Here is a 12282-nt window from a genome sequence, read left to right as displayed (position 1 = left end):
ACATAATCATTAATTTATTGCAAAAACATGACAGATAACCTGTGAAACAGATCCAGTTCAGCTGCTGTTTATCTATTAGTTTCTATGTTTGCTGTGAGCTGTTGTCCTGTTTGGTCTGTTTCTGCTCCTCCATGTTGTCACAGACACTAATGCTACATTTACACCAGGGGTGTCAAACTCCTGTCCTCGAGGGCCGCTATCCTGCATGTTTTAGAGGTTTTCTTGCTCCAACACACCAGATTTTGATCGCTGGGTAATTAACAGGCTTCTGCCCAATTTGAAGAGTTAATTCAATCACTGAATCAGGTGTGTTGGAGCTGGAAAACCTCTAAAACATGCAGGATAGTGGCCCTCGAGGACTGGAGTTTGACACCCCTGATTTACACCAAACGCGTTTTGAGCATCAGGAGCATCTGGTTTACATGCAAAGTCAATGGTGGATGCGCATCTAGGGGCGTCTAGAAGCCAAGCAGCACGTCTGGTGCATTTGGAGCAGCGCGGCTCGAAGCAGTGCACGTGCGGCACGTCCCAAGCGTCCAACCCATGAGTTGGAAAATCTGAAGTTTTGCTGCTCGACACATCGCATCAACCAGTCCGACTCATTTTTCCACGTGACAGTTTCCTGAATGTTGCCCACTAAACCGAAACAGACGAACAGGAGATCTTTACCTGAAATCGACCATCTGTAGTTGGATTTTCTGGCTGGATATATCAGTACTGATGTGGATCAGCTGGTCGGGAGAAAAAAAAGTGTGGTGGGGTCTGTCAGCTGGCAGCTTCTGGAGCRGCGAAACTAACCAAACAAATCGCCTCTAAATCATCTGGTGAATTAATTATCTGCTGTGCRCAACGTTCGCTTGTTCTTCAGTAAATAAATCAAAGCCATTTTCTTTATTTTATCTTTATTTCACCCGCCGAGGGCAGACGCTCCTCCTCCCACACCCCGCTGCYGCTGCTTCTCATTCTGGTCTGTCCAGCATCACGTTTTGAGATTTTTGGAGGCGCGCAACGCGTTTGGTGTAAACGTAGCATAACAGTGGATGGTATGGGCGGGGCTCAGTCTAATGATCTATATATTTAAGTCTATGATCCAAACTAATCAAGAGGAATTTTAACATGCAGAAGGAAAATGAGTCAAAACACACTGACAACAAAACTAAGAACTTCATCAGGTTTTAGATTGGCCAAGTCAATCACCTGACCTGAACACAACAGAGTCACCTCCTGAAGAAGAGACTGAAGAGAGAACTCCTTGAAACAAACAAAACTGAAAGAAGCTGTGGTAAAAGCCGGGAACAGCGTCACAAATGAAGAATCAACAGTTTGGTGTCGACGGACCCTGGGATTGAAGCAGTCATTGCAAACAAGGGTTATACCACCAAATATTAAATGTGGTTTACTTTAAGAGTATTTGTTCCTGTAGATTTGCTCACCTTAAAGCTGTGGTGTAATACAAATGGTCATAAATCCTGAGTTATTTAACACATGTAAGTACCAGGAAATAAAAGCTGACATTCTGAACTCTTGTCTCATCTTTGGATCTTAAACYCAAATGTTTTCAGTGAACAACAGAAACAAGAGAATTTGACTTGTTGTTCCAACACTGTTGGAGGGTACTATACTTGATGCTTACTGTTGATGTTTTGTACAGTTTGCTTATTATTGACAGATAATGTTTAACACAGTGATAAAACCCTTTTTGTCCAGATAATAACTGGTGTAGTAATAAAGGCCATTTGGAGGAAGGAAATGTTATTGCTGTCTGGTCATGGAGGTAACAGTAACTGGTGTAGTAATAAAGGCCATTTGGAGGAAGGAAATGTTATTGCTGTCTGGTCATGGAGGTAACAGTAATGAAGGTTTTGCTGTAGTTGAGCAAATAACATCTTCAACACAATCATGTAATCTATCATTAATGTCGGTTAGAACAGAGTGGGACTATGTTGTCATAGGTTTTTATTTTAGGCTGCACAACATAAATTTAAACTCTGGAGCCCAGTTTAGAAAAATACACTTTACATCACATGATCCATGATTTGATCTATTTTATCACCTAATCAGCACACATGGCCTAGTTTATATTGTAGAAGCTGTAAGTGGTTAGTCTGTAATTACAAAAGCAGAAGGTGATGAGTGAAGAAGCTCACCTGTTGTGATCACATGACAGGTGGACAATAAGGTAACAGGTGTGGACTTACCTTGTGGCCCACGGCTGCTCCGGCTCTGAGCAGGTACAGAACTGTGTTCAGCTGATTGTTTTCACAGGCTGCCATCAGTGGAGTCCTGTGCTCGTCATCAAACATGTCCAGATTGGCTCCAGCCTGGGTGAACATCAGAACCACAGAGTATGTTTACGTTAACAAGAGCAGCTAAAAAGGACTGTCAGTATAACATTTACAACAAAAGCAGAAACATGAAAGGATCCTCTTATTAAATCTGCTAAACCTTTGCATGCAACTGGTTTCACCTCCCACACATTAAGAACCTGAAAGTTRCCTTCTGTATTTATGAATATACCCTCTAAATGAACATTATGTTAGAGATAGAAAACATTTCTAGTTCAGGGCCTAAATGTGACTCTCTGTGAGGCCCAACCATCCTTTCCTCTTTTAGAACTCCTTCCATATATCAAAATATCTGGGTCACCTCACCTGGACCAACATGTGGCAGATCTCCTGATGACCCTCTGCAGCTGCTGTGTGAAGTGGGGTGCGTTTGTTCTGGCCATCCATTAGAACGTTGGGGTCCTTCCCATCAACTGTAACAAACAACTATTGAGTTTCACATGTACTTTAATGAGACTCCTAATTCTCTTTCTATACAAGATCACTGTAGATCAGTGCTGACTATATGGTTCAGACTTCTGTGGAGGTCTCACCGTGTGATCACTGAACATGATAGATTGTTGAATAAGAACTAGAATAGTTCCTGGAGAGACTCTGACGGGGCTTGCCACATGCTGTTTAATTTAAATTAAGGGTGTATTCACACCAGGAAAGTCTTTTGCTCCTCTTCTTTGGTCCAGATTAAAAGCAGACTTTTTTATTTTTATTTATTTATTTTTTGTTGGTGCGGTTTGCATTCACATTGTGCTTTTCTGCAAACGGACTATAATTTATAAACAAAGCCAGGCGTGAAACGATCGTTGCTCCCAGAGCACAGACTCGTGAAGTCCAATAAGGTGCATGTTTCCTGTAGTTGATTTGGTTCGAGGCCAGTCTGTATTCACACCAGAAGTGAACTGCACCAGTTTGTTTGGAAACGGGCCAAGACCACCTCAAAAATGAGTCTCTGTCAAGTTGTTTTATCCTCACCAGGGTTAGCATGAGTGTATTCACACCTGCATAAAAGGTTCGGACCAACGGGGAAACAAACTCTGGTCTGTTTAAAGTGGACCAAATGTGTCAGGTGTGAATACACCCTAAGATTTGAGTTTACTATTTGCTGGGGATCACTGTCATAGACAATCACACTAAATTTCACCTCAGTATGGCTAAAATGACTGCGTTATGATCAATTCTTCTGTTTATCCATGGCAGACATCTTAAATTTTTTGATTTGGCTTCAGTATCTGATGGAGATTGTTCCCAGCCACCACCACACCAAAKTTCAGCTCAATTTTTTCATAAAATGCAGTTTCAAATTAGCTCTTGTGGCCATCTTAATCTTTTATTTAGAATTCAGAATTTGTCACAGCTTGTTCTTGGCTATTACTATGCCAGTTTTCAGTTTTATAAGTGTAAAAATGAATTATAGCCTTATCTAAAACTAGCATTAGTGATTAGCTTAAACTTGTGATTAGCAATCAGCTCTCAGATACCAACCCCCCATATTTCAAATGTGTATGTCACAAAACTTCGGAGCTATCTGGGTGCCATGTTGAACTACACAAACTCCATCTTTCTCCCTCTCACTCAGGAGGCTATTCTGCCAAGTAACGGTCTCGACCAATCAGAAGGCCAGATTACAATGTCGTTAGGAGGTAGAAAGCAGCAGGTGTCAAGTTTCTGCACGTCAAAGGGAGGAATATGCAGAAAAGTTTAGTTCAAACCAGCTGTTGTKTAAAAACTATAAGGTCTACTGAAATAACTCTTGAACTATGAGTGACAGAAGAGATTGGTTCTTACTCATGAAAGAGAGCTTTATGTCAGATATGATGAGTAGAAAACAGTCTTTGTTTTGCTTGTGAACAGGAGTGTGAGAAAACTTTTACATGGAGCAGAACGGGATGAGAACTGGTACCAATGTGGCGCTTTGAGAGAAAACCATTTGTCCTACAGCAAAACCAGGACTATTGTCTGCTATGTTTGATATGTCTGTGTATCATGAAAAACCTAAATGTACAAAGAAGCTGTTTGCTAAGCCAGAGAGCTTTCCACATACTGAACGGCTGAAATCGGCTCTCATTGTCGCAGTTTCATGACAAAAATCACATTGTTCTGTTTGCAGCTTTGAATCTGYCGCTCTTATTGTCACAACCCGACGGAAGAACGTCTGCAGACAAGTGTGCAGCTTTAACCGGGACAGATTGTGTGTCTCAGAGGCGAGGTAAGGTGTGTACAAAAACAAACGCTAAACGACCACGTGACTGCGTGTCGACTGTTCGGCTACAGATGAGTATGTGGAGGCCTTAAATCACATGACTCAGAGTGGGAGCTGAGCTCAGTCTATTCCTTTGAGGGTTTTTTGATGGTAGTTTTTTGTGATTTATATCACACACCTCCAACCACTGAGCTGGGGTCTCATTTATAAAGGATTGCGTGGAAACCATACCAAAAGTGAACGTATGGCCAAAAGGCAGAAATGGCGTACACCAAAAAAAAAAAAAAAAAATTCAGATTTATAAAACCGTGCGTACGCATGTTTCTGCGCATCTTTCCTTTATAAATCACAGCGTCACCTCAGTTTGCGCACAAGGTCCCGCCTCAGGTTCTACCCTCTACACGCCCACAYTCAACCATAAACAGTCAATGYAAAGTACCTCATGAATGTTAAGATGTATTTAAATCAGTCAGCTGATCAATGTCAACAAAAGTGATTGGTTCAGACAYGCTCCGTYGTGCGTCTGGAGGTTGACAGGTGCTGACTGACAGCTGCTCACGTGGACAGAATGTCTGTAACTGACACAGATTTTCCCTCATTTTGCTTTAGAGTAATCTAACGATTTTTATAAAAATCTCAGCTTCAAATTAATTTTCTCTCAGAGCCTGCAGGACGATAAAAACAATAAAAATTAAATTATATAAGTCAGATAAAATTAGAAATAAGTCCACCGCTCTTCTCCTCGTCCTCTCCCCTTCATGCCTGCTCTGTTATCTGCAGACACCCCCTCCCCCGCACGTGACAAATACGGACTTTAAACGTGAAGTTTTATAACATCCACACTGGCGAGGTGGATGCGCCCTGCGCGTGTATCCAAAGCGTGACTTGTGCTGTCCTGCTGTTCTTGTCGGGGAGGGGTCTGTGGGTCAGAGAGGGGTCTGTGGGTCAGGGAGGGGTCTGTGGGTCAGGGTCGTCTGAGGTGGAAGCAGAAGAATGGAGTTGCGCACGTGAACTTTTATTTAAGATTTAAGTTTTTTTATTTCAAAGATCCTCATGGCTCAGCAGCAGAAGCATAAATATTACTGTTAAGAAAGCTGATGATAAAGATAAATAAAAATCTAAGTCTGATTATGAAGATAAATTAAATCTCTGACACTGATCATTACACAGCGTGGCTATAATTCCTCACTTCACCATCTGTGTCGGTTTCCTGTCTCCAAAATGAGCGTTTCTGGGCTCATATTGTGCGTACGCCAGTTTTATAAATCCGACCCCTGGTCGTTTTCATTTAAAATTTGTACGATGGCATGTTGCTGTTCAGGCTGTATTAATGTAAGACTATATAAAGACAGATAAAAATAAAATATAGAGATCCTTTCAGGTAATATGGACATATAGATAATAAAAGGTGCCTCCATTCAAATGAAATGGCAAGTCCTAATTAAACTGACTGCACTCACTACATCGTTAACACAAGTGTCTCACTCAGCAGGTTTCCAGTAATTTTACCAAGAAGCTAGCTGACAAACTTTCTGGAGCACCTGAAGAGAAGCAGAGTGAAAGCAGTTTCCTGTGTATGAGTTACCTAAAAGCTGAATAACCCGCTGCAGGTCTCCTTGTTTTGCAGAAACATAAAGCTGCCTGGCAGGAAACTTCACCTTTTTTAGTTTCAGGCTGAAAAAAAAAAGAAAGAAAAAAAAAGTCCACATCAGTTTTTTTGTGTCACAGCAGAAGATGCAGTTTGTTCTTGTTTGCACGTCTCTTCTTACTTCTCATCATCCAGTGACACAAGGATGCTCTCCAGGGACTCTTTAGGAAGTCTGTCTGCAGAAGGTGAACCTTGTCCCTTTGGCCTTTGGACAACAGAACACATTAAATTTACACTTCCTGCACRGCTGAGCTGGATCAGAGGAACCAGAGTGGACATGATGTCTTAACTTTCTGCTTATGAATAAAAACAAATCAAACATCATCATCGTCACGGTGGTTTGACCTGCTCGAGCTCTGATCTCTGCTCCTCTGGGGCTCGCTGCTCTTCTTTGCTCTCAGTATTCGAGGCACAGCTGGTGTGGTTGGAACTGACGGCAGCGTGGCTACGACAGGCAGCGAGGGCCCGGGGTTTGATCTGGGTACAGAGGGTGACGGGTCAGGCTTTAAAACCTTGACATCTGTCACCCCGCCAGCGTCCTCTCCACAGTGTGGGCAAAACCTGCGATCCTTCAAGATGGAGGCACATTCACGGTGAAAACGGTGGGAAATGCTTCCATATGGCCTACACTCCATGAAGGAGCCCTGAGCAATGAAAAGGAAAACATTTCAAGGTTAATAAATACAGTATTTCTAACTACCTCACCTATTATTAATGTGATGTGTTCTTGTCAGGCTGAACCTCATTGTTAAAGCATTTAAAGTAGGTCTATGGGCTGTAAATGAACTGTACTTATAACCAGGACACTCAAAGCTCTTTACAACATGTGTCCTCCTTTACCCTTCCACACAGCTCTCTACTACATCTGTTTACAAAGCTAACCTGTAGAAATCTTCCTATAGAGACTCACCAGTGCTTTCAATCACATTCATACACTGACGGGACACATCAGAGGCAGTGGGAGTTCAGTGTCTTGCATTAGATGTCAAAGTGCCCACTTACTGAGGCACTTTGACATGTGACTCAGTAAGTGGGGAATGTTACCACCAACTCTCTCATTGAAGCTTAAACAATAAGGAATTATTTTACATAGGTCCAAGTGGTATGACCTCAAATTCATATCATGGTATAAACTGAATCCCTTCACAGTAATGGTATATATGGCTGTGGAAAATTATCATAAAAAGCAAAGAATGTAATTTTTAGAGCATTTATTTTGCAGAAAACTATAATCATAATCAAACACAGCATTTTTACTGTAGTGCAAATGAACATAACAGAAGTACAAAAGAAGGTTTTATACTGTATGTATGTGTATATATATATATATATATATATATATATATCAAAACGGTTTCAACAACAAACAAAAACCTCTCAAATTTTCAACAATATCAAAATAAAGTTGATATACAAGTTGTTAATTAAATTGACAAATTGCCAAAAATGCTATGCTCTGCTGCTCTCAGAGCAGAACTGTTACATTAGCAAGATGGATTTATGACTGAACAAATGTCCACATCTTTATCATCTCTGTGGGTAACAATACATAAAAAACAAGTTTTTTCTCCGACAACTTGGGTGTGAAAAAACTACTGTTGTTAAAGCTTCGCTCTGCGTGATGTGCTGCGGGAGGGAGAGAGGAGGAAATGATCCCACGGCACGACGTAACTTTTCTACAGCGGGAGGAGGAAATTTTGAGGATTTATTCTCTCATATTTATTTTCATTATGTTTCAAACTCCTCCTGCTCAGTTGTCTCTGCACTCGCAGCCATGGTGACACAGGTGTAACTGATGACAGGACAGTAGAGGGTAAATTTGTACAGTAGGCCTACTTCATACCGTTTCTACCATCTAATGCATATACTGCACAGCCCTAATTTTACACAAATAAACTGATTTTTATATGTTCTTGTACATTTTTTTTTGAGTTGTTGGAAAAATATGCGTTGATCAAAATGGTATGTCTGAATAAACAGGATTCAGCTGGATTTCTTGTTAAAACTTTATTTTTRATCTTCTGACTCCAGTCAGGTTCATTCAGCACTCAGCAGCACAGGCCTCAGCGTACAACCTTGAGCTGAATCAAAACAAACACGGGAGTTCTGCTCTGAGCAGACACTCTGCAAMACACTGACAACTTCTTTCTACTGTAATAATGAATTGAGCTTTTAATGTACATCTCTTCCTGGTTACACCCCAGAGGTGTTACCTTTTACGTCAGAACATTACTCAGTTTTGTTTAGGCTAAGAGAAAGAACACATGATAACACACCAACTCTTATTTTGTTATGGCCTTAAAGCTGTAATGATCAGAAAGTATAAAATACAAAACTGAATCTAATATTCAATTAATCAGTTACAAAATTTCTTCAGAGTCATGAAAATAAGTTTAAAAAATGCCTGCTGATCTCAGAGGCTGTTGACCAACAATCAGCATGGACACAATTCAAAACATCAGAAAACCAAACTAATGTTTATCACTGATCACTAAATGTTTTAGTCATTAGGAAACTCCTGTTATAACTCAAACTATTATTTACAGACACAAACTCCTGATTCAGAAGACAATTCTGTGAAATCACCACACAGACCGGTCCGGTTTTATTCCCCCTCAGGTCATCCATAAAATCAAGCTGGCCAGGTCCCACTCACATGTACGTGTTCAGAAATGAACCAGCAGTGCAGAACCAGAAGAGGTGTGGAGCAGAACTCAGCTGGTCTGAAGTGGACCACCTGTGTGACAGACGTCTGCTGCCTCGTATCAAACAAAACTAACTTCACTTACTTTAGTGATCCTGTGATGGTTCAATATGTTTTAAACTAACTACACAGTTGCTGTTTCTCCTCATCTTTAATATTCCCTCTGTAATAAATCTGTTTGTTGGTTAGATGCTAGAGTCGCTCACTGATGTCATCAGCTCATTATCATTTTCTGAGCACAGAACTACAAGTTGATTTCTCACATATCAGCCTGCCAGGCTCGGTCCTGGCTCTGCTCATGGCTCATTTTACTCGCCTTTCCACCTCCATGATTTTTCTGAATGTTCTAAGGAGGACAGCTGGACTGAGCAGTCTTATGAATAAGGTTTAAGTAATGTAAAGCCAGCTATTTGTAAAGTCTATCACATTAATACAAAAACAACCCAGAATATGTGTAATGTAACAAATATGAGTATTAGTATGCTTGGTTTCCTCTTACCACCCTGCAGAACACTCCACAGCCAGGACAGCATTGGTGTTTGACCATGCTGGCTCGGTGGTCCTCACACAGGACTAGCAGCTGGACCATGTTCGAGGGTCGCATCATTTCCTGCTTTATCACCGGCCTCTGGCAATGACTCAGCTGAAGAGAAATCAAAATAATAAAAACCTTTCACACTTATTTAAATTACAGGCATCATGACTCTACTGAACCATTGAAAGCCTAAAAAACCTGAGCCAGCCAGTTTATTACTAACACTTTCTGACATCACCTCTTGTACCTTTCACCAACATAATGTTGTGATTTAAAACACAAACCATTAGTAAAGATACAGTAGAAATAAATGTAACATAAAAGCTAAAAGGGAAGTAAAAATAATACAAAGATGAAGTAATGTGAAATAAAAGTTAAATCAAATTTAAACAACAGGAGCCACTCCASGATGAAAATAAAGATAATCTTTTCAAGGTTTAGTGTTAACATGACTCACAAGAGCTTCACAAACACAGTGATTATTTTACCAAGTTAATTATTTAGCTGCAAAACAAGTCTTTAATGAGGTCTATGAGGTAGAAGAAGAAACTGCAGCAMCCCCTGAAATGGTGGTCTGATGATGTATTTTTGAATGAACTTAAGAGKACAGTATGTTAACTGTAGATTACACAGAACTGGTTGTGTACTTCAGAAGAACAAAGTGTTGATAATATATTTTACCATTCCATCTGAGCTGTCCATGGCCATGCAGGTTTGACCCACTGTGGACAGACTCCCTCCTCTGTTAGGAGTCTCCATGCGACAGCAGCACAGAGGTAACTCCTCAGCCATGTCATCCCCCTCAGCATCTCCTGCAGCAGCACACCAGATAACACAAAAACATGCAAACAAATTTAGAACGATGATTCTCCTTGAAGTATTTGTCAAATCTGCCTGRTTGGCCACTTAAAAATCCAAGATGGCTGCCTTTGTTGATGATCTGATTTCCACCCAGTCATCATTTGGTAATACAATTATTTGATTGAATGCTCTTTGTGTCACTTTGTTTTCTTCTGATATCAGCTTTGTGTGATGGAAGTAACACATGTTAGCGAGTACATATAACAAGATATTGGCAGTTGATGGAAAAGTGGTCTAACACAGTGGTTCCCAACCTGGAGCTGCCAGAGAGTGGGGACCCAAAGCACTGTCTGCTCAGAGGTTGTACAAATATCAATTGTATATAAAAATCACAAAAACATGTTCATTAGAGTAATTAAAACTGTAGAACTCAGTTTAGTTTCTKTCCCCATTTTCCAAATAAATTTTTACAACTATTCACTTCATTCTTTTGTTCTTTTGATAAAGAAATAAATGTTGAGCACGTCTTTGGGAGAGGTGGGGAGCAGGGAGGGACTTCCTCAGGACACAGCTGCAGCTGTTTTGTTCAAACCCTGTAAACAACATTATGAGGGATTTCATGCAATGTGTCACATTAAATTATGTGGTAAAAATGACTCTCAGCTACTACCACCCCACAGTTAGCTCAGTATCTGTGACAGAGTTAAATACACCGTGCTGTTTTCTAAGCTCACATGGGTGTGGAGGCCACCTTGAATTTATTTATTTATTTATTTATTTTATTTTTTTTGCAGAGAAACATCGAAAGAATAATAATTGAAACTTTTATTAAAATGTTTTTAGATTATACAAACTGTGTTGTACCTCTCAGCCTCAGGCAATAAAAATCTGCTCTACAGAAAAGAAATCTTCCATGCTGATGTGTRAACAGCTTGTCTGAATCAGAGTGTATAAGCTGTATTTATCACCTGAAAGAGGAGGTGAGAGCAGCTCCTCCTGAGCTCTCAGGTCCAGGCAGTCCAAAGCCAGCTCTGTATATTCTACAGACTCAGCTCCCTCCACCAGAGGCTCCTCCTTTTTGCACTCGGCCTGTTCTGCAGCTTCCTCAGTCTGAGGCTGAGCCCCAGAGTTGTCCCCCGTTGTCTTGCTCATCATCTCACTGGCTTTAGGCTCCTCTTTCTGGGAGAAAACAGGAAGTGAGAAGTCACGTCAAAAAATTCTGACAGATTTTCCTGCAGTGAAACAAACACATTGTGCTGGAATATAAAGTGAGGAGTGAGATCATTCAGACTGTCAGAGGAACCTCTGGGTTTCAGTCAGAACTAGCTGAACCTGCCTTCACCTGTTGTTTGACAGCTTTACTCTTCTTTTTGGGAACAAGGTTGTACATTCCCATTTTCCTCTTCCTCTTCTTCACAGCTGCAAGAATAAAATCAGAGATCAGACGAGTTGTCACCTTGAAACCAATAAAAGCCAATTAAAATATTGTTATTCAGTTTGTAGAGGAACAAATATTAACGATGTTACAAAATTATTTTCTGAATTTCACAACTGTTTGCAGGGACTGAAATGAATAAATAATCAAGTCTAAGACTGCAACAGGTTCTGATCTGAACTGTAATCTGATTACACCATTAATAACAAACAATCACAGAAAAACATCACTTCCAAAATATTCTGTTTTTCCACTTATGTGCAACAAGAACGTGTTGCCTAAATACAAATGTTCTTGTGTTTGCAGTCTGAAAAGAGTAAATGTTTAGAAACAGAAAAAGGAAKGAACCTGCATGAGCTCTGACGGAGGACTGTACTCCCTCTACTTCCTGTTTGTGTTGAGGCTCAGAATCAGATGGTGGTCCAGAGGGCAGACTGTCTGACTGTGGTGCTTCTTTACCAGCAGGCTTTGGGACGAACATGGAGACAGAATGAAACGATAAATATCTATTTTTATTTATTCAGTCTCTGTCTGTCTGTTTGTTTATTTATTTATTTAAAGGGGCAATATCATGTAAAATCAACTTTTTTGAGTTTTATATCATGTTATAATGTTAC

General features: G+C 40.4%; 1 protein-coding gene across 1 annotated transcript in view; it reads right to left on the bottom strand.

The window, feature by feature from the left end:
- ehmt1a (euchromatic histone-lysine N-methyltransferase 1a) overlaps positions 1-12129 on the bottom strand; it is a 27600-nt gene extending 15471 nt beyond the window's left edge. Inside the window, exons 1-10 of the mRNA XM_014023992.1 lie at positions 12014-12129; positions 11573-11649; positions 11199-11409; positions 10111-10241; positions 9394-9537; positions 6536-6834; positions 6312-6395; positions 6128-6216; positions 2652-2758; positions 2199-2321 (exon numbers count right to left, since the gene is read on the bottom strand). Coding sequence (XP_013879446.1) covers positions 2199-2321; positions 2652-2758; positions 6128-6216; positions 6312-6395; positions 6536-6834; positions 9394-9537; positions 10111-10241; positions 11199-11409; positions 11573-11626 — 1242 coding nt within the window. The 5' untranslated portion in view covers positions 11627-11649; positions 12014-12129. The remainder of the gene's footprint in view (positions 1-2198; positions 2322-2651; positions 2759-6127; positions 6217-6311; positions 6396-6535; positions 6835-9393; positions 9538-10110; positions 10242-11198; positions 11410-11572; positions 11650-12013) is intronic.
- Positions 12130-12282: the final 153 nt, after the last annotated feature.

Source organism: Austrofundulus limnaeus, unplaced genomic scaffold (assembly GCF_001266775.1).
Source record: "Austrofundulus limnaeus strain Quisiro unplaced genomic scaffold, Austrofundulus_limnaeus-1.0 Scaffold402, whole genome shotgun sequence".
Classification (NCBI taxonomy): Eukaryota; Metazoa; Chordata; class Actinopteri; order Cyprinodontiformes; family Rivulidae; genus Austrofundulus; species Austrofundulus limnaeus.
This window is presented reverse-complemented; position numbering and strand designations above follow the sequence as displayed.